The sequence below is a fragment of the Bubalus bubalis genome, chromosome 2, assembly GCF_019923935.1.
Source record: "Bubalus bubalis isolate 160015118507 breed Murrah chromosome 2, NDDB_SH_1, whole genome shotgun sequence".
NCBI classification, from domain to species: Eukaryota; Metazoa; Chordata; class Mammalia; order Artiodactyla; family Bovidae; genus Bubalus; species Bubalus bubalis.
Window position 1 is genome coordinate 123,987,946 of NC_059158.1, and position 22,150 is coordinate 124,010,095.

The following is a 22,150-nucleotide window of genomic DNA, read 5'->3' on the forward strand; positions in this document are numbered from 1 at the left end:
TTTCCCAGGTTTCACTTTAGTTCTCATCCTGTTTATTAAAGTATTCCTTGTCTTGGACTTCCTAATCAGTTTGGATGGAAAATGATTGCTTGAAATTTGAAAAGCGATTTTTCGTGTACCTAGAGTTTGAGAAGAGGTATGTAGTATCTTCCTTCTTTTTCTGAAAATAGGATATCATTCTTTGCCGTGTTCATCTTACTCTTTTCAAAATAGTGACTTTGAGCGCCCCACGACCTTTACACTTCAAGAATACATCCCCAGGAAAGGAAATATTTAATATTTGCTTGGGTACCTTCGGTTCTACTCTTTGAGAGTAACTTAAATACATACTCACTGGGGCTCTAGGACAGACACTTCTGCAGTAAAGGCAGGTTCCCAGTCGGTCCAGTCCCTGGGCTGCTTCCTCCCTTGAAGTGACATGGAAGCCACACAGGTTTTTCTTGGAGATTGGACAATTTTCCTCACAATCACCTTGACCTTGTCTTCTTTGTTAATGCTGACTCTGAAAACAAGATTTTTGTGAAGAAGAATTTTAGTTCCAGTGGTAAGATTTAAGGCACGAAAGGAGGTCGGAGGAGCAAGTAGGTGTTGATTGCTTCAAGACTCAGGTGGAAGAACAGTTCTCCCTGCTGCTGCTGCTGCTAAGTTGCTTCAGTCGTGTCCGACTCTGTGTGACCCCATAGACGGCAGCCCACCAGGCTCACCCGTCCCTGGGATTCTCTAGGCAAGAACACTGGAGTGGGTTGCCATTTCCTTCTCCAGTACATGAAAGTAAAAAGTGAAAGTGAAGCCGCTCAGTCATGTCCGACTCTTCGTGACCCCATGGACTGCAGCCTACCAGGCTCCTCCTGCAGCCTACCAGGCTCCTCCGTCTATGGGATTTTCCAGGCAAGAGTACTGGAGTGGGGTGCCATTGCCTTCTCAGCCAGTTCTCCCTGACTAGCGCCAAATGTGATGAGGCCCTTTCAGGCCTCATCATCCCTTGTAATGAATCATATCTTTACAGAGGAATTTTTTTTTTCTTCTTACCAGAACAGTTCCACTGAGGTGAAAGGGTTTCTATAGAAAGGCTTTCACTTTTGCATTCCTTGAGTTTAAAGGATGACTATTTTATGAGATTTTTTAATGAGCCACTTTTTTTTCTTTTAATGTAGAAGACATTTTAAGTGTACGTATAATCCCTAGGACAGTAGAAGCAAGTCAATTTTGAAGACCATGTAAAGATTGGATACCATGCAATATTCATTATATCAGTTTGTTCAAATATGTACATGTTCGTGTATGTGTGTGTGTGTATGGTCAGTTGGTTCTGACTCTTTGCGACCCCAGGGGTTGTAGCCCGCCAGGTTCCTCTGTCCATGTTTACACCAGAATGAAAAGAAAGCTAAGCCTCACTGTAAAAGCAGATTTTTAAGATAAAAATATAGTATTTCTTTAGCGCAGATTTATTAAATACCTTATGGAACAGTCTTGTTTTGATTTTTTTTCTTTTGCTGCTTCCTGAAAAAGTAATGCAGTTGTTGAAGTTTCTAAGCCAAGAAAGAACATGAAGAACTGGGAGGCTCAGTCCCCTTGTTTCCAGGGCTGTGACTACAGGTCCCCACCTCCCCCCATTCCCTTGGGTAAATGTGGCCAAGGGATTTTTACCTTTTATAATCAAAATGAAGAAAGTGGATTTTTTTGTTTGCTTGTGGATTTGTTTAATCATTGATGCTAAGTATTGCCTGATTGAGATATAAGAAAGTTTCTGTTCTCTGTATTTGTTCATGTGTTGGAAATAGTGTATGTTATATAAAGACTATAAAACTTTTCATAAGCTTTTATATTTCGAGATATTCATTTAAACATAATTGGAATATGTGGGATAAACCTTGTATCATTATTTAATAAACTGGAATAATATTTAAAAGAAGACCACATTTCTAACTCATCAGTGATACATTTTTTTCCTGGGTTAGAATCAGAACTAGAACTTCTAGAACTGTCACCCAAAAAAGATGTCCTTTTCATTATAGGGGACTGGAATGCAAAAGTAGAAAGTCAAGAGATACCTAGAGTAACAGGCAAATTTGACCTTGGAATACAAAATGATGCAGAGCAAAGGCTAACAGAGTTTTGCCAAGAGAACACTTCTTGATGAAAAAGTTGTCTTAAAACTCAGCATTCAGAAAACTAAGATCATAGCATCCGGTCCCATCACTTCATGGCAAATAGTTGCTCAAACAGTGGAAACAGTGACAGACTTTATTTTTTTGGGCTCCAAAATCACTACAGATGGTGACTGCAGCCATGAAATTAAAAGACACATGCTCCTTGGAAGAAAAACTATGACCAACCTAGACAGCATATTAAAAAGCAGAGCCTTTACTTTTCCAGCAAAGGTCCATTTAGTCAAAGCTATGGTTTTTCCAGTAGTTGTGTATGGATGTGAGAGTTGGACTGTAAAGATAGCTGAGCACCGAAGAATTGATGTTTTTGAACTATGGTGTTGGAGAAGACTCTTGAGAGTCCCTTGGACTGCAAGGAGATCCAACCAGTCAATCCTAAAGGAAATCAGTCCTAAATTTTCATTGGAAGGGCTGATGCTGAAGCTGTAACTCCAATCCATTGGCCACCTGAAACAAAGAGCTGACTCATTTGAAAAGACCCTGATCCTGGGAAAGATTGAAAGCGGGAGGAGAAGGGGATGACATAGGATGAGATGATTGGATGGCATCACTGACTCGATGGACATGAGTTTGAGTATGCTTCGGGCGTTGGTGAGGGACAGGGAAGTCTGGTGTGCTGCAGTCATGGGGTCGCAAAGAGTTGGGACACGACTGAGTGACTGAACTGAACTGAGAATCAGAAATCTGAGATCAGCATACTGCAGTTAGCTTATTTACTTCTTGTCTGAGACTTAACTTTCATGAAACATTATGGTTCTTTTTTTAAAAAGTTACTTATTTATTTGGCTGCCTTGGGTCTTAGTTGTGGCGTGTGGAATCTTTCGTTGTGGTGCACAGACTGTCTCGTTGTGGCCAGCGGGCTCGGTAGTTGTGGCGCATGGACTTATGATCTGCGGCATGTGGTATCTTAGTTCCAGAAGCAGCAATTGAGTCCTTGTCCCCTGATTTGCACAGTGTATTCTTAACCAGTGGACCACCAGGGAAGTCGCAACAGTATAGTTCTTTTTCATGCTGACTAGACTGCAGATGAAAGTTTTAAAAATATTCATGCTATCCCTGAATTTCAGATTAAGATGTTTGGGAGGTTTTCATTTTGAGATGATGGATTTCTGTTGGATTAAGTGTTTTTAATGTCAGAAAGCTACAGATGCTTTGTGTTGACTATTGGTTGGCCCATAATTAGCCTTTGTTAAGGAGTTAATACATACCCTTCAAAAGATTTTTATTCTGAGAAGGCAGCCACCCAGCTGGCAGAAGCTCATTCTCTCTTTTCTCAAAACACAACCCCTGTTTCATGAGGCTGGCAGGTGATGCTTTGGCAGAATAAAAAGAGAGCCAAATAAGGGAGCCTGGCTCCCCTTTGGTCTTTGAAGCAAATAAAGAACGTCGATGGAATATGAAATTGGTTCTAGAAATGCACCTTAAAATGAAGATAATGAAAGTATGTAAGTTTGGTACCAGATAAGTAAATGCAGTGGGATGTTTCTGTGACTTCCTGATTTAACTTAGAAATACTTTGTATTCCTTTTAGGATCATTGCCATTTGCAAATTTTTTTTGCATAATTGGTATTTTCTATTTAAGTTTGTTAGCACTGCTCCGGGACTTAGTGATTGTAAGTATGATTTAAAATCAAAAGCTTTCTTTGTCATTTCCAGTAACAGTTATCGCTTCCCTTCCTTTGTCCATATTTCTCCTTTCCACCATGTTAGTACAACAAATATGTTCAAATATTTGAATTCATGTCTTAATCTTCACTTCCATTGTTATTCTTAATATTACATCTGCCTGCTGACTGTGTCCTCAAGAATAAATCATGATCAGATCAGATCAGATCAGATCATTTGCTCAGTCGTGTCTGACTCTTTGCGACCCCATGAATCACAGCACACCAGGCCTCCCTGTTCATCACCAACTCCCAGAGTTCACTGAGACTCACATCCATTGAGTCAGTGATGCCATCCAGCCACCTTATCCTCTGTCATCCCCTTCTCCTCCTGCCCCCAATCCCTCCCAGCAGCAGAGTCTTTTCCAATGAGTCAACTCTGCATATGAGGTGGCCAAAGTACTGGAGTTTCAGCTTTAGCATCATTCCTTCCAAAGAAATCCCAGGGCTGATCTCCTTCAGAATGGACTGGTTGGATCTCCTTGCAGTCCAAGGGACTCTCAACAGTCTTCTCCAACACCACAGTTCAGAAGCATCAATTCTTCGGCGCTCAGCCTTCTTCACAGTCCAACTCTCACATCCATACATGACCACAGGAAAAACCATAGCCTTGACTAGACGAACCTTTGTTGGCAAAGTAATGTCTCTGCTTTTGAATATGCTATCTAGGTTGGTCATAACTTTCCTTCCAAGATAGCACTCCCCAAAGTTCTCTAACTCTGTTAAGTCTTCACCTCTAAAATTTCTTAACCTAAATTCCCTATCCCTCTTCCATCAAACTCTTAGGGAGTGATATATTGTAATGAAAAGATATCCTTTTCAGTGTTATATTACCTTTTCCTTTGGAATGGGTGTGAATCACTGATGTGAAAAGTTGTTTGTTGAATGGGAAGTGATTGACTCTGGTTTTCTGATTCTTGGAACTGTCCTCTAGAACTCATCTACACCTCTACTAATTTCTCATAGCTAAATGGAGCTGACAGACTAGGGTTGAGCCCATTCTCTTGTTATACATAATCCAGAGAAGTTTATTAATCCTGATGACTATGGCCAAAATAAGGAGACAAATCTAAGATAAAGGACAAATTAGTGAGTTGGAAGATCATATTTAGAAACTCTTCTCATAAGAGGAAGGAATATAAGCAAAATAAGAAGCTTAAGAGAGAAGTTAAGAAATGGAAGATAAAAGAAGTTTCTTTTTCCCTAAGACTAGAACAAGGTTACCTGCTTTTAGCACTTTAATTCAGCATAATATTGGAAGTTCTAGCCAAAGCAGCTAGGCTAGGCAGAAAAAAGAAATGATAGGCATCTGAATTCTAAGGGAAGAAGTAGAATTACCTCTGTTCAAGATGACATGATCTTACAAGTGGAAAACCTTAAAGATTCCACAGTAAAACCATTAGAGTAATAAAAGAATTCGACAATGTTGCAGGATACAAAATCAAGCAACAAAAGTCAAGTGCCCTTCTATACACTAGTAATGAGCAATCCAAAAATAAAATTAAGACAATAATACCTTTACTGTAGCACCAAGGAGAAGAAAATACTTAGGAATAAATTTGACCAAGGAGGCAAAAAACATGTACACTGACAAGTTCAAAACATTACTAAGAGAAATGAAAAGAATATCTAAATACATGGAAAGATAGCCCATGTCTGTGGATTGAAAGATTTAATGTTATTAAGAGGACAGTGCTGTCCAAAATGATCTGTAGATTCAGTGCAATCCCTATTAAAATTCCAAGAATATTTTTTTAAGACATAGGACAGACTATTCTAAATTTATATGGAATCTCATGGGATTCCAAATATCCAGAAGAGTCTTGAAAAAGAAGGGAAAGATTGCCCTCGCATATCTTGATTTGAAAACTTAATATCAAGCTATAGTAATCAAAACAGTGTGGTTCTGGGATATGAACAGACATACAGATCAGTGGAGCAAATTGCAGGGTCTAGAAATAAACCTTCAAATATATGGCCAAATGATTTTCCACAAAGATGCTAACACCATTCAGTGGGCAAGAGTCTTTTTAGCAAGTGATGCTGGGAAAATTGAATAACCACATGCAAAAGAGTTAAATTGGATGCTTCTGTTATTGTTGTTGTTTAGTCCCTAAGTTGTGTCCAACTCTTTTGCAACCCTGTGGACTGTTGCCCGCCAGGCTCCTCTGTCCGTGGGATTTCCCAGGCAAGTATACTAGAGTGGGTTGCCATTTCCTTCTCTGGGGGCTCTTCCTGTCCCAGGGACCGAACCTACGTCCCCTGCATTGGCAGTTGGGTTCTTTACCACTGAGCCACTAGGGAAGCCCAAAATATTAACTCAGAATGGATCAAAGACAACTGTAGTATTGTGATTTACAATAAACATATATTTAATCTTCGTCCTGTTTCTGGCACAGAACTCCTAAAACTCTTGGAATTTTCTAAGTGATACGAGTCCGCAAAGTGTTTTTGATACGTTAATGCTGTGACTTGGAAAGCCCTTCAGTAACCAGCTGATGGTGGCTGGTTGCTAGGGGAACTAACCAGGTGATTAGAAGGTTGGAACTTTGGCACCCACTGCTACCCTAAGACCAGTTGGAAGGGAATAGGGGCCAGAAATTGTATTCAGTCACCAGTGACCAGTCATTTAATCCATCATGCCTAATTAATGAGGCCTTCATAAAAACCCCAAAGGACAAGTTTGGAGAACTTCTGGGTTGGTGAACCAGAACACTTCCACGTGCTTGGTCTCAAACTCCACTGGGACAGGAGCTCTTGTATTTGGTACCTTGACCTGTGTATCCTCTCATCTGGCTGTTAATTTGTCTCTGCTGATATCCTTTGTTAAATCTAGTGAGCAAACTGATTCCTAAACTCTGTGAACTATTCTAGCAAATTAATTGAAGCCAAGGAGGGGGTCTTGAGAACCCATTTAATAGCCAGTTGATCAGAAGCACCAGTAATAGACTGGACTGTGACTGGCATCTGAAGTAGGGGCAGTCTTGTGGGACTGAGCTTAACCCATGGAGTCTGATGCTGTCTCCAGTAAGTGTCAGAGTTGAGTGTGTCTGACATCCATTCTTCTTAATCTGCTTCTGTTAGGTCCATACCACTTCTGTCCTTTATCGAGCCCATCTTTGCATGAAATGTTCCCTTGGTATCTCTAATTTTCTTGAAGAGATTTCTAGTCTTTCCCATTCTGTTGTTTCCCTCTATTTCTTTGCATTGATCGCTGAGGAAGTCTTTATCTCGTCTTGCTGTTCTTTGGAACTCTGCATTCAGATGCTTGTGTCTTTCCTTTTCTCCTTTGCTTTTCACTTCTCTTCTTTTCACAGCTATTTGTAAGGCCTCCCCAGACAGCCATTTTGCTTTTTTGCATTTCTTTTCCATGGGGATGGTCTTGATCCCTGTCTCCTGTACAGTGTCATGAACCTCATTCCATAGTTCATCAGGCACTCTGTCTATCAGATCTAGGCCCTTAAATCTATTTCTCACTTCCACTGTATAAGCATAAGGGATTTGATTTAGGTCATACCTGAATGGTCTAGTGGTCTTCCCTACTTTGTTCAATTTAAGTCTGAATATGGCAATAAGGAGCTCATGATCTGAGCCACAGTCAGCTCCCAGTCTTGTTTTTGCTGACTCTATAGAGCTTCTCCATCTTTGGCTGCAAAGAATATAATCAATCTGATTTCATTGTTGACCATCTGGTGATGTCCATGTGTAGAGTCTTCTCTTGTGTTGTTGGAAGAGGGTGTTTGCTATGACCAGTGCGTTCTGTTGGCAAAATTCTATTAGCCTTTGCCCTGCTTCATTCTGTACTCCAAGGCCAAAGTTGCCTGTTACTACAGGTGTTTCTTGACTTCCTACTTTTACATTCCAGTCCCCTATAATGAAAAGGACATCTTTTGGGGGTGTTAGTTCTAAAAGATCTTGTAGGTTTTCATAGAATGGTTCAACTTCAGCTTCTTCAGCGTTACTGGTTGGGGCATAGACTTGGATTACTGTTGTATTGAATGATTTGCCTTGGAAATGAACAGAGATCATCTGTCGTTTTTGAGATTGCATCCAAGTACTGCATTTCGGACTCTTTTGTTGACCATGGTGGCTACTCCATTTCTTCTAAGGGATTCCTGCCCACAGTAGTAGATATAATGGTCATCTGATTTAAATTCACCCATTCCAGTCCATTTTAGTTCGCTGATTCCTAGAATGTCGACGTTCACTCTTGCCATCTCCTGATTGACCACTTCCAATTTGCCTTGATTCATGGACCTAACATTCCAGGTTCCTATACAATATTGCTCTTTACAGCATTGAACCTTGCTTCTATCACCAGTCATATCCACAACTGGGTATTGTTTTTGCTTTGGCTCCATCCCTTCATTCTTTCTGGAGTGATTTCTCCACTGATCTCCAGTAGCATATTGGGCACCTACTGACCTGGGGAGTTCCTCTTTCAGTATCCTATCATTTTGCCTTTTCATACTGTTCATGGGGTTCTCAAGGCAAGAATACTGAAGTGGTTTGCCACTCCGTTCTCCAGTGGACCACATTCTGTCAGACCTCTCCACCATGACCCACCCATCTTGGGTGGCCCCACAGGGCATGGCTTAGTTTCATTGAGTTGGACAAGGCTGTGGTCCTAGTGTGACTAGATTGACTAGTTTTCTGTGATTATGGTTTCAGTGTGTCTGCCCTCTGGTGCCCTCTTGCAACACCTACAGTCTTAACTTACTGGCGTTTCTCTTACCTTGGACATGGGATGTCTCTTCACGGCTGCTCCAGCAAAGGGCAGCCACTTTTCCTTACCTTGGACGAGGGGTATCTTCTCACCGCCACCTCTCCTGACCTTGAACATGGAGTAGCTCCTCTACTCATACTACTCTGAGGTGGGTCCCTCAACGCTGCTGCCACCATTGAACTCCTGGGTGCAGGGGGGTTGGACTGCTGGAGAGGCGGTTGGGGGGGGGGGATGCCCAAGTCGCGGTCTGCTCCCGGGCCTGATGCTGGGCACCCCGGGAGGCGCCGAACCCCAGGCCCGCCTCTGTGCAGTGGAGACAACACCTCCTCTCGGACCTCCTCAATCGCGTCACCTCCGTCCCAACCTAGCGTTCTGGACCTGGCACAAGCTTGGGGAAGAATACACAGAAGAACTGTACAAAAAAAGATCTTCACGACCCAGATAATCACGATGGTGTGATCACTCACCTAGCGCCAGACATCCTGGAATGTAAAGTCAAGTGGGCCTTAGAAAGCATCACTATGAACAAAGCTAGTGGAGGTGATGGAATTCCAGTTGAGCTATTCCAAATCCTGAAAGATGATGCTGTGAAAGTGCTGCACTCAATATGTCAGCAAATTTGGAAAACTCAGCAGTGGCCACAGGACTGGAAAAGGTCAGTTTTCATTCCAATCCCAAAGAAAGATGATGCCAAAGAATGTTCTAACTACTGCACAGTTGCACTCATCTCCCACACTAGTAAAGTAATGCTCAAAATTCTCCAAGCCAGGCTTCAGCAGTATGTGAACCGTGAACTTCCTGATGTTCAAGCTGGTTTTAGAAAAGGCAGAGGAACCAGAGATCAAATTGCCAACATCCGCTGGATCATGGAAAAGCAAGAGAGTTCCAGAAAAACATGTATTTCTGCTTTATTGACTATGCCAAAGCCTTTGACTGTGTGGACCACAATAAACTGTGGAAAATTCTGAAAGAAATGGGAATACCAGACCACCTGACCTGCCTCTTGAGAAACGTATATGCAGGTCAGGAAGCAACAGTTAGAACTGGACATGGAACAATAGACTGGTTCCACATAGGAAAAGGAGTACGTGAAGGCTGTATATTGTCACCCTGCTTATTTAACTTACATGCAGAGTCCATCATGAGAAACGCTGGGCTGGAAGAAGCACAAGCTGGAATCAAGATTGCCGGGAGAAATATCAATAACCTCAGATATGCAGATGACACCACCTTTATGGCAGAAAGTGAAGAGGAACTCAAAAGCCTCTTGATGAAAGTGAAAGTGGAGAGTGAAAAAGTTGGCTTAAAGCTGATCATTCAGAAAACGAAGATCATGGCGTCTGGTCCCATTACTTCATGGGAAATAGATGGGAAAACAGTGGAAACAGTGTCAGACTTTATCTTTTTGGGTTCCAGAATCACTGCAGATGGTGACTGCAGCCATGAAATTAAAAGATGCTTACTCCTTGGAAGAAAAGTTATGACCAACCTAGACAGCATATTGAAAAGCAGAGACATTACTCTGACAACAAAGGTCCATTTAGTCAAGGCTATGGTTTTTCCAGTGGTCATGTATGGATGTGAGAGTTGGACTGTGAAGAAGGCTGAGCGCCGAAGAATTGATGCTTTTGCACTGTGGTGTTGGAGAAGACTCTTGAGAGTCCCTTGGACTGCAAGGAGATCCAACCAGTCCATTCTGAAGGAGATCAGCCCTGGGATTTCTTTGGAAGGAATGATGCTAAAGCTGAAACTCCAGTACTTTGGCCACCTCACGCCAAGAGTTGACTCATTGGAAAAGACTCTGCTGCTGGGAGGGATTGGAGGCAGGAGGAAAAGGGGACTCAGAGGATGAGATGGCTGGATGGCATCACCGACTCGATGGACGTGAATTTGAGTGAACTCCGGGAGATTGTGATGGAAAGGGAGGCCTGGAGTGCTGCAGTTCATGGGGTCGCAAAGAGTTGGACATGACTGAGCGACTGAACTAAACTGAATTGAACTGACATCCATTCAGTCTTCTTAGAGAACGGAGTTAATTGCTTGGTTGTCATGAAGAAATCCACAGTAATCAGAATAGGTGTAGACCCAGAATGACTTTCAGGTGTGAGGGTTAAAACTGTAAAACTCTCAGAAGGAAACGTAGGGGAAAATCTCCATGACATTAGATCTGACAATGATTTTTTGAAATGACGATAAAATACAGGCAGCAGAAGAGAATATAAATAAGTTAGATTTCATCCTGAGAAACCTGTATCCAGGACAAGAAGCAGCAGTTAGAATTGGGTATAGAATATCAGACTGGTTCAGAATTGGGAAAGGAGTACGTCAAGGCTGTATATTTTGACCTTGCTTATTTAACATATATACAAAGTACATCATGAGAAATGCCATGCTGGTTGACTCACTAGCTGGAATCAAGATTGCTGGGAGAAATATCAACAACCTAAGATATGCAGATGACACCACACTTACGGAAGAAAGCAAAGAGGAACTAAAGAGCTCCTTGATGAAAGTGAAAGAACAGATTGAAGAAGTTGGCTTAAAATTCAACATTCAGAAAACTAAGATCATGGCATCCAGTCCCAGCACTTCATGGCAAATAGATGGGGAAACAATGGAAACAGTGACCGACTTTATTTTGGGGGGCTCGAAGATCACTGCAGATGGTGACTGCAGCCGTGAAATTAAAAGACACATGCTCCTTGGAAGAAAAGCTCTGACCAACCTAGACAACATATTAAAAAGCAGAGCCTTTACTTTGCCAGCAAAGGTCCGTCTAGTCAAAGCTATGGTTTTTCCAATAGTCATGTATGGATGTGAGAGTTGGACTATAAAGAAAGCTGAGCACTGAAGACTTGATGCTTTTGAACTGTGGTGTTGGAGAAGACTCTTGAGAGTCCCTTGGACTGCAAGGAGATCCAGTAAGTCCATCCTAAAGGAAATCAATCCTGAATATTTATTGGAAGGACTGATGCTGAAGCTGAAACTCCAATACTTTGGCCACCTGATGCAAAGAGCTGAGTCAGTAGAAAAAACACCCTGATGCTGGGAAAGATTGAAGGTGGGAGAAGGGGATGACAGAGGATGAAATGGTTGGATGGCATCACCAACTCAGTGGACATGAGTTTGAGTAAACTCTGGGAGTTGGTGATGGACAGGGCGGCCTGGCGTGCTGCAGTCCATGGGGTCACAAAGTGTTGGACACGACTGAGCAACTGAACTGAAGATACGCAGAAAATACCACTTTAATGGCAGAAAGTGAAGAGGAACTAAAGAGCCTCTTGATGAAGGTGAAAGAAGAGAGTGAAAAGGTAGGCTTAAAACTCAGCATTTAAAAAATGAAGGTCATGGCATCTGGTCTTATCACTTCATGGCAAATAGAAGGGGAAAAAGTGAAAACAGTGCGAGACTTTATTTTATTGGGCTCAAGAATTACTACCTTCAGTGACTGCAGCCACAAAATTTAAAGATGGTTGCTTCTTGGAAGGAAAGCTGTCACAAACCTAGACAGTTTATTAAAAAGCAGAAACATCATTTTGCCCGTGAAGTTATAGTCAGAGCTGTAGTTTTTCAAGTAGTTATGCACAGATGTGACAGTTGGACCATTAAGAAGGTGGAGTACTGAAAAATTGATGGTTTTGAACTGTGCTGCTGGATAAGACTGTTGAGAGTCCCTTGGTCAGCAAGGAGATCAAACCAGTCAATCCTAAAGGAAATCAGTCCTGAATATTCATTGGAAGGACTGATGCTGAAACTCCAGTAGTTTGGCCACCTGATTCAAAGAGCTGACTCATTGGAAAAGACTCTGGTGCTGGGAAAGATTGATTGCAGAAGGAGAAGGTGGCAACAGAGGATGTGATGGTTAGATGGTCTCACTGATTCAGTGGACATGATTTTGAGCAAACTCTGGAAGATGGTGAAGGACAGGGAAGCCTTGTGTGCTGCAGTCAATGAGGTTGCAAAGAGTGGGACATGACTTAGCTAAAGAACAGCAACATAAAAAATAAAAGTAGCTTACTTTAAAGGACATTCACTATCAAGTGAGTAAGAAGACAACTCAGAATGGTAGAAAAGATTTGCAAATTGTGTATCTCATACACAAAGATTAATATATAGAATAGATAAATACAACTCAGCAACAAAAAGCAAGTCACATCAAAAATGGGAAAAAGACTGGAATAGATATTTCTCCAAAGAAGATATGCAGATGTCCAGTAAGCACATGAAGCATGCTTAACATGACTAGGCATTTGGGAAATGTAAATCAAAATCACAACAGAGAGACTTTCCTGGTGGTCTAATGGTTAAGAATCCGGCTGGCAATGCAGGGGACACAGGTTCAATCCCTGATCCAGAAAGATCCCACATGCCATGGGACAGCTAAGCCTCTGCATCACAAATACTGAGCCAATGCCCTGAGCCCATGTTTGCACCCTAGAGCTTGTGCTCCACAACAAGAGAAGCCACTGCAGTGACAAGCCCACATAGTGCAACTAGAGAAAGTCTGAGCACAGGAACAAGACCCAGCACAGTCCCCTTCCCCCCCCAAAAAAAATTAATCATGTGAGATACCCTTTTACATTCATTGTGTTGGGTATTACCCAACAGAAAAAGAAAGTACATAAAATAACAAGTATTATTTAACAAATTGAAAGATAAAAACTATATGATTATCTGAATAGATGCAGAGAAAGCCTTTGACAAAATTCAACATCCATTTATGATTAAAAACTCTACAGAAAGCAGGCATAGAAGGAACATACCTCAACATAATAAAAGCCATATATGATAAACCCACAGCAAACATTATCCTCAATGGTGAAAAATTGAAAGCATTTCCCCTAAAGTCAGGAACAAGACAAGGGTGCCCACTCTCACCACCACTCTTCAACATAGTTTTGGAAGTTTTAGCCACAGCAGTCAGAGAAGAAAAAGAAAGAAAAGGAATCCAGATTGGAAAAGAAGTAGTAAAACTCTTACTGTTTGCATATGACATGATCCTCTACATAGAAAACCCTAAAGACTCCACCAGAAAATTACTAGAGCTAGTCAATGAATATAGCAAAGTTGCAGGATATAAAATTAACACACAGAAATCCCTTGCATTCCTATACACTAACAGTGAGAAAGCAGAGAAATTAAGGAAGCAATTCCATTCACCATTGCAATGAAAAGAATAAAATACTTAGGAATATATCTACCTAAAGAAACAAAAAACCTATATATAGAAAACTATAAAACACTGATGAAAGAAATCAAAGAGGACACAAATAGATGGAGAAATACACCATGTCCATGGATTGGAAGAATCAATATAGTGAAAATGAGTATACTACCCAAAGTAATTTGTAGATTCAATCCAATCCCTATCAAGCTACCAATAGTGTTTTTCAGAGAACTAGAACAAATTTCACAATTTGTATGGAAATACAAAAAACCTCGAATAGCCAAAGCAAATCTTGAGAAAGAAGAATGGAACTGGAGGAATCAACCAGCCTGACTTCAACCTCTACTACAAAGCTACAGTCATCAAGACAGTATGGTACTGGCACAAAGACAGAAACATAGATCAATGGATCAAAATAGAAAGCCCAGAGATGAATCCACGCACTTATGGACACCTTATCTTTGACAAAGGAGGCAAGAATATACAGTGGAGAAAAGATAATCTCTTTAACAAGTGGTGCTGGGAAAACTGGTCAACCACTTGTAGAAGAATGATACTAGAGCACTTTCTAACACCATGCACAAAAATAAACTCAAAATGGATTAAAGATCTAAATGTAAGACCAGAAACTATAAAACTCCTGGAGGAAAACACAGGCAAAACACTCTCTGACATAAATCATAGCAGGATCCTCTATGACCCACCTCCCAGAGTAATGGAAATAAAAGCAAAAATAAACAAATGGGACCCAACTAAAAAGCTTTCAATAAAGGGAACTATAAGCAAGGTGAAAAGGCAGCCTTCAGAATGGGAGAAAATAATAGAAAATGAAGCAACTGGCAAAGAATCTCAAAAAAATACAAGCAAGTCCTACAGCTCAATTCCAGAAAATTGAGCATGGTGTTCTGTCTTGGTGAAGGGATGGCACTTTATCAAATAGAAAGGAGATGTTGCAATAGAAAGTGTGGGAAAAGCAGTGGACAAATTGTTTAAGTCATCAAGTCATCAATTAAAAAGCAGAAACTGATGATTCAATAAAAAAGCCAGCTACATTTTTTTTAATAGGAAATAGTCTTAAATAATTTAAAGCTATATAAGAGAGGGACATGGATAGGACATATATAAAGATTGAGGATATGTAGGTTATATTTGTGGATAGTTAGAAGTTATTAAGAAGAGATGGCAAGAATACACAGAAGAACTGTACAAAAAAGATCTTCACGACCCAGATAATCACAATGGTGTGATCACTGACCTAGAGCCAGACATCCTGGAATGTGAAGTCAAGTGGGCCTTAGAAAGCATCACTACGAACAAAGCTAGTGGAGGTGATGGAATTCCAGTTGAGCTATTTCAAATCCTGAAAGATGATGCTGTGAAAGTGCTGCACTCAATATGTCAGCAAATTTGGAAAACTCAGCAGTGGCCACAGGACTGGAAAAGGTCAGTTTTCATTCCAATCCCAAAGAAAGACGATGCCAAAGAATGCTCCAACTGCCGCACAGTTGCACTCATCTCACACGCTAGTAAAGTAATGCTCAAAATTCTCCAAGCCAGGCTTCAGCAGTATGTGAACCGTGAACTTCCTGATGTTCAAGCTGGTTTTAGAAAAGGCAGAGGAGCCAGAGATCAAATTGCCAACATCCGCTGGATCATAGAAAAAGCAAGAGAGTTCCAGAAAAACATGTATTTCTGCTTTATTGACTATGCCAAAGCCTTTGACTGTGTGGATCACAATAAACTGTGGAAAATTCTGAAAGAGATGGGAATACCAGACCACCTGACCTGCCTCTTGAGAAATCTGTATGCAGGTCAGGAAGCAACAGTTAGAACTGGACATGGAACAACAGACTGGTTCCAAATAGGAAAAGGAGTTCGTCGAGGCTGTATATTGTCACCCTGTTTATTTAACTTATATGCAGAGCACGTCATGAGAAACGCTGGACTGGAAGAAACACAAGCTGGAATCAAGATTGCCGGGAGAAATATCAATAACCTCAGATATGCAGATGACACCAACCTTATGGCAGAAAGTGAAGAGGAACTCAAAAGCCTCTTGATAAAAGTGAAAGTGGAGAGTGAAAAAGTTGGCTTAAAGCTCAACATTCAGAAAACGAAGATCATGGCATCTGGTCCCACCACTTCATGGGAAATAGATGGTGAAACAGTGGAAACAGTGTCAGACTTTATTTTTCTGGGCTCCAAAATCACCACAGATGGTGACTGCAGCCATGAAATTAAAAGACGCTTACTCCTTGGAAGGAAAGTTATGACCTACCTAGATAGCATATTGAAAAGCAGAGACATTACTTTGGCAACAAAGGTTCGTCTAGTCAAGGCTATGGTTTTTCCAGTGGTCATGTATGGATGTGAGAGTTGGACTGTGACGAAGGCTGAGTGCTGAAGAATTGAGGCTTTTGCACTGTGGTGTTGGAGAAGACTCTTGAGAGTCCTTTGGACTGCAAGGAGATCCAACCAGTCCATTCTGAAGGAGATCAGCCCTGGGATTTCTTTGGAAGGAATGATGCTAAAGCTGAAACTCCAGTACTTTGGCCACCTCATACAAAGAGTTGACTCATTGGAAAAGACTCTGATGCTGGGAGGGATTGGGCTCAGTAGGAGAAGGGGACGAAAGAGGATGAGATGACTGGATGGCATCACTGACTCTATGGACGTGAGTCTCAGTGAACTTCTGGAGTTGGTGATGGACAGGGAGGCCTGGCGTGCTGCGATTCATGGGGTCGCAAAGAGTCTGACACGAATGAGCGACTGATCTGATCTGATCTGATCTGACCGATTAGAAATTACAGCTGAAAAACTGTGGACTGATCTGGTGGTCCAGTGGTTAAGTCTCCATGCTTCCAATGTAGGGGGCACAGGTTCCATCCCTGGTTGGGGAACTATGATCCCGCATGCCACATGGTACAGCCGAAAATAAAAACTTTAGTGATTAATTTAAAAATAGCAATATATACCTTTTGTAGGTTAACAAGTAACATTTTTATGAAGAGTCTTACTGAACAACATAGAAATTTAGTGAGAAGAGTGTTTGCAAATTTCTTTAATGCCTGATTTAATAGACTGTACTTAGAGTCTCTTACCTGCTGTTATAATACACTCTTTTGCAATATGTTCTGATTGAGGGTACATGAGGAGAATCCTGGGACCATGTGGATCTTTTGTGTGGGGATCCCTCAGAGTTCCTGAGATCATACTTTACAACCTGCTTTTTCCATGCAAGTTTCTTTATCACCTTGACTCCCTCCAGTTTGGTGACGTCTTGTTGATCTCAGTAGTTTACTGCTGTCTGCGTTCCCTCCCATCTTCCATTTCTGCTTTTGTTATTTCTCACTACATTCAAGTCCAGTTTAAGGCTGATCTTCATGTCTTCACTGACGATTCTAGTTTCAGTGACTCTTCTCTTTGGCAAATACAGTTAGTTTCACATGATTGGTGCTTAAGTGTTCTAAGTTTTTTTGTTTTCTCTTTCCAGCTACATTATAAAGCTCCTTTAAAATAGGGACCCTAAAAATTGAAAAGATAAAACAAGAGTTTCTCCTTACGTTAAGTGGTCGGTGTAGAAAGTAATACTTGTTCGTTGATAGGCAGTAGCACTGTCCAGGAAAGCAAATAATAGATCACAAACTCTTTTCTGGTCTTAAACGGCTTATTGGAAAACCATAGTGTCTTCCCCATTACCTGCTACATGGTTATGCTTTTGGTGTTGCAGTTAATATTTCTTTTAAGAGCTCTTTTGTAATTAAAACTATTTTGAATGCAGGCTTGTTGATCTTATAAGCCACTCACTGATTTATTTTCTTGCCATTTCAGAAAAAAGCCAAAGGACAAGAGCTATTTGATCAGATTATGTACCACTTGGACCTTATTGAAAGTGACTATTTTGGACTGAGATTTATGGATTCGGCACAAGTAGCGGTGAGTATCTGGTTTTTGGAGGTTCTAAAATGGGGACAGAAATGGAAAATGTCAGATGATGTTCTCAGTGCTAGAAGGTTACATATACTGAAATGTCGTCTTTTTTTCCTGTAATTTTCTCGGAATAACCCGAAGTGCTTATTTATTTATTTTTTTAAAAAAAGGTCTAACCCTAAGCCATATTCCCAGAGCATGATCTCTGCAAATGAGGCTTGGAAATCTCAACCACTGGATTGGTCTTGAGCAGACTAGAGTGAACGCTGTGTGAGGGGAGGGGGGTTTTTTGGGCTCTTGGGTGAATGATAGAAGTTCCTAGTTTGCAATTAAGGTGAATATTGAACTAAAATATTCCTAATATCCCTTCCAGCTCTGTGATTCTCTGTCTGTAAATAGATGCTCTTTGACCTGCATTTCAGGTGAGAGAACAGTGTATATAATAGGATAGGAAGTTGGGGGCTTTTCAAAGAATTTGTCCAGTATTTGAAAAAAAGTAGTGATTAAGATTGGAAGATGAATCAGTGGCCGCATCATCCACACTGAGCTGCAGAAGTGTTAATAATAATTTGGCAGTATTCTCTAATAACTGGGATTAGGCTTTTTCAGTCAGGGAGGTTATATTTTGCTTTACGAAGTTTTAATAGGAATATTATGTAGGATTGTTTGGAGTGGACAGAGATGAAAGTCAGAGTCAGTGCAAACATTTTGGGGATAAAAGTGATACTAGGGTCTAGAGTAGGGCATTTGCAGGGGTGGGGGGCAGAAGAGGGATATCAGGACATTGAGCCTTGTTTTCTGGACATCTGTGATGGTGTTTCTGTGTTTAGTGACACAATAACTGCAGAGTTTAGAACCACAGGAGCAAGATATATTCTATAAGAATCTCAAGTTCCTTGCGAGTGGGTCTGTGTGTGTGTGTGTGCGTGTGTGTGTGAGGGGGTGATATGGTGTGATTGATAAATTAACTGGAATACTTCTATTAGATACTTCACAAAACCCAAATTTCTTGGAGATGAACTCCTAGACTGGCTTTATAGAGCATCTTCAGTAAATGTACAGCTGTTAATAATGTCAGCTTCACTTGTTTTCTCTGATTTCCCCTGCAATTTAAAAAAAGCATGAGCATTTATTTACAGGGAATTGGTTAGGTAAATTTTGATACATCTTTACAATGGAATATCTGCAGCTCATTAAAAATGGTGATTTTTAAGTGTGCTAATTGACATGAATGATGTAAAAATTGAAAGGATTTATAAAATAACTTATAATAAAGCCCACTAGGCTTCTCTCTCTATAGAATTCTCCAGGTAAGAATACCAGAGTGGGTAGCCATTCCCTTCTCCAAGAGATCTTCCCAACCTAAGGATTGAACCTGGGTCTCCTAAATTGCAGGTGGATTCTACCACTTGAGCCACCAGGGAAGCATATAAAATAACTGAATTTTTCTATTTTTAAGGAATCCTGGGTTTATGTTCACACATAAACATGAAAAAATTTGAAAAACTATTTTCTCCAGTTTGAGCTCTGATCTCTGGATGGATGTTGTATAAGAGGCATTTCTCTTATTTCTTGTTAATCTTATTTCTTTTCTATTAGACGAAATCCACTAAGGGTAGGAAATGAATCTTAGTTACCTCTGCTATCCAGTATGTATTAAGTAATAAACTAGACTGTTTATTGAATTTAATTCTAATCTGCTACTTAGTTTGATACAGGCTTGGTTGACTATTGAGTTTAATATCATTAAACTCTCATCTCCAGAGAGTTTAAGTCTTACATTCAGATGAAACAACAAATGATTTTGGAGATAGATAGTTTGTACAGCTTCCTGTTTTTTTGAGGAGTCAATATTAGGTTTTAGGTACTTTCTTCCCGTTTCTTAACATATTTAAGTAATTATGAGAAGAAACAGATATGCAGCTGTTCCTGAATTGCATTATTTGTTCTTTGCTAATATCAGTCCTTACTGAATTACTAGATCCTGTAGTTTTTGCTCTCATTAGATTCACATGGTTATAACAAATGTCTGGTAAAGCCAGCATTAGAACTTGTAATCCCTACTCTTTTTAGTTTTTGTTTATGCCTCCCAGTGCACAGAAATCTAGGCATTAAGATTAAATTTAAATAGCATTACATTTTCCAGTCTCTACTCTGGCCAAATACTCGGTAAATTAAACTGTAAGAACAATAATTGGGAAATGAAAGCTATTAAAACTCAACTCTAGACAACACTTTAAATATTCTCAAAGTGTTGACTTACTTGATTCCGTAATGGTCTTAGGACATAAGTAAACATAGAGATAGATGATTGTCAGTTGTTTATAGTGTGGCCAGATTTAACCCCAAAAGTAAACAAAATTGATACTTGACAAACAATTCAGTTCATCAGTGAAGATAGTGAACTTGGTAGATCATGTGGCTTTTTTGGTGAGGATCATCTGTGTAAACTAAGTTAACCCGTGGTTTCCATAACTATTTATCATACTTACTTTGTTGACATAACTATGAAATCTAAAGGGAGTGAGAGTGAAAAAGAGCCAAGGAATTACATGCTACATTTTAACCTTGGATATGTGGCATGTCCATATTTGTAAAATTAATGTGTTAAAATTTAGTTTATTGATCATTTTAGATCAGCCCAAGATAGGTATGATTAGAATTATGCATTCATTAAGGAGATAGTCAAAGTGAATTGATGAGGTCATAGTTCACTTTTCTTCCTATGTAATCAGATGAGTTTGCTGTTTTTTAAGTTACTTACTTTTGGTTGCACTAACTCGTTTTAGTTGAAACAGTAGTGCATTTACAGAAAAGTTGCAAGAACAATATGAGTAATTATTTTTCTGCAATCATTTGAGAGTTGCAAGTATGATGTCCCATTTCCTTTGAATTTCCTACAGACAAGCATGTTCTCCTGCACAACTCAATATAGTCATCAAAATCAGGAAGTTATTGTGACATTACCACTATCTAATCTTCAGACCCCATTCAAATTATGCCTGAGAGTGTCATTTATAGGCATAGGTTCACTGTTACCAGTTGCTCCCCATTCCTCCTCCCCACAGCTCCTGGCAAATGCTAATCTTTCTGTTTGTGTGAATTTGCCAATGTTGAGACTTTCATAGAAATGGAATCATGTAATTTGTGGCCTTTTGAGTCTGAAAATGCACTTGGCATAATGTTTTCAAGGTTTATTCATATTGTAGCATATATCAGTACTTGATTCTTAACAGCTGAATAATATTCCACTGTATGGATATACCACATTTTTATTTGTTCACTGATACACATTTAGGTTTATTCATTTTGGGCTGTTATAAATAACACTGCTGTGAACATTTGCACACAAGTTTTTGCACTCAACATAACTCTTAAATTCTTTTGGATATGCATCTAGGAGTGGAACTACTGGATTATAAGGTAACTTTATGTAGAAGTTTTTGAAGAACTGCGAAATTGTTTTCAATAGTGACTGTACCATTCTGCCTTCCTATCAGCAGTGTATAAGGGTTCCAGTTTCTACATGTCCTCACCAACATGACATTCTCCCTTCTTTTTTTTAAAGATCCCCCCCCCCTTCGCCCCCCCCCCCCCAAAATGTATTTATTTGGCTGTTTTGGGTCTTATTTGCATCCTGTGATATTTGGACTCTCTACTTATGGCATGTGGGCTCCAGAGCTGCTCCATAACTTGTGAGATCCTAGTTCCTTCACCAGAGACTGGACCTGCATCCCCTGCATTGCAAGGCAGACTCTTAACCAGTGAAACACCAGTCAAGTCCCTCCCCTTCTTTTTGATTCTGATCATACCAGCTGGTATAGAGTAGTCTCACTGTAGTACTGATTTGCACTTCTCTGATAGAAAAGTTCTTCTCTGATAGCATCTGGTCATGTGCTTGTTGATCATGTGTATATCTTCTTTGGATAAATGTCTGTTCAGATTTTTTATCCACTTGAAATTTAGTTATTTCCTTCTTATTGAGTTGTAAGAGTTAAACTATTACCTAGTCCATAGTCACCAACATTTATACATATTTTCTTCTTTATCCATTTGGAGTTAATTTTGGTATAAGCTCTAAAGTAGGGGGGGGTCAAACTTCATTCTTTTACATGTGAATGCATGTGTATATCCAGTGATCCTAGAACCACTTGTTGAAAAGATGGTTTTTTCCCCATTGAATGGTCTTGGCACACTTATTGAAAGTCAGTTGAGCATAGATATTTGGGTTTTTTTCCTGGGTTCTGAGTTCTGTTACATTCATCTATATGTTGCTTCTTATACCAGCACCACATTGCCTTCATGTGGTGAAGTAAGTTTCAAACTTACTTACTTTGTAGTAAGTTTGAAAATTGGGAAATGTGAGTCCTTCAATTTCATTCGTCTGTTTTGAGATTGTTTTGGCTGTTCTGGGTCACTCATACTTCCCATATATATTTTGGATCAGCTTGTCTATTTCTGCAAAGAGGGCAGTTGGGAGTTTTGATGAGAATT

At 40.2% G+C, this 22,150-nt stretch overlaps 1 protein-coding gene across 5 annotated transcripts in view; it reads left to right on the forward strand.

Moving 5' to 3' along the window:
• EPB41L5 (erythrocyte membrane protein band 4.1 like 5) overlaps positions 1-22,150 on the forward strand; it is a 167,427-nt gene that overhangs the window by 16,768 nt on the left and 128,509 nt on the right. For all 5 annotated transcript variants that reach the window (XM_006057177.4, XM_006057179.4, XM_006057180.4 and 2 more), the window contains exon 3: positions 17,558-17,662. In XM_006057177.4, coding sequence (XP_006057239.1) covers positions 17,558-17,662 — 105 coding nt within the window. The remainder of the gene's footprint in view (positions 1-17,557; positions 17,663-22,150) is intronic.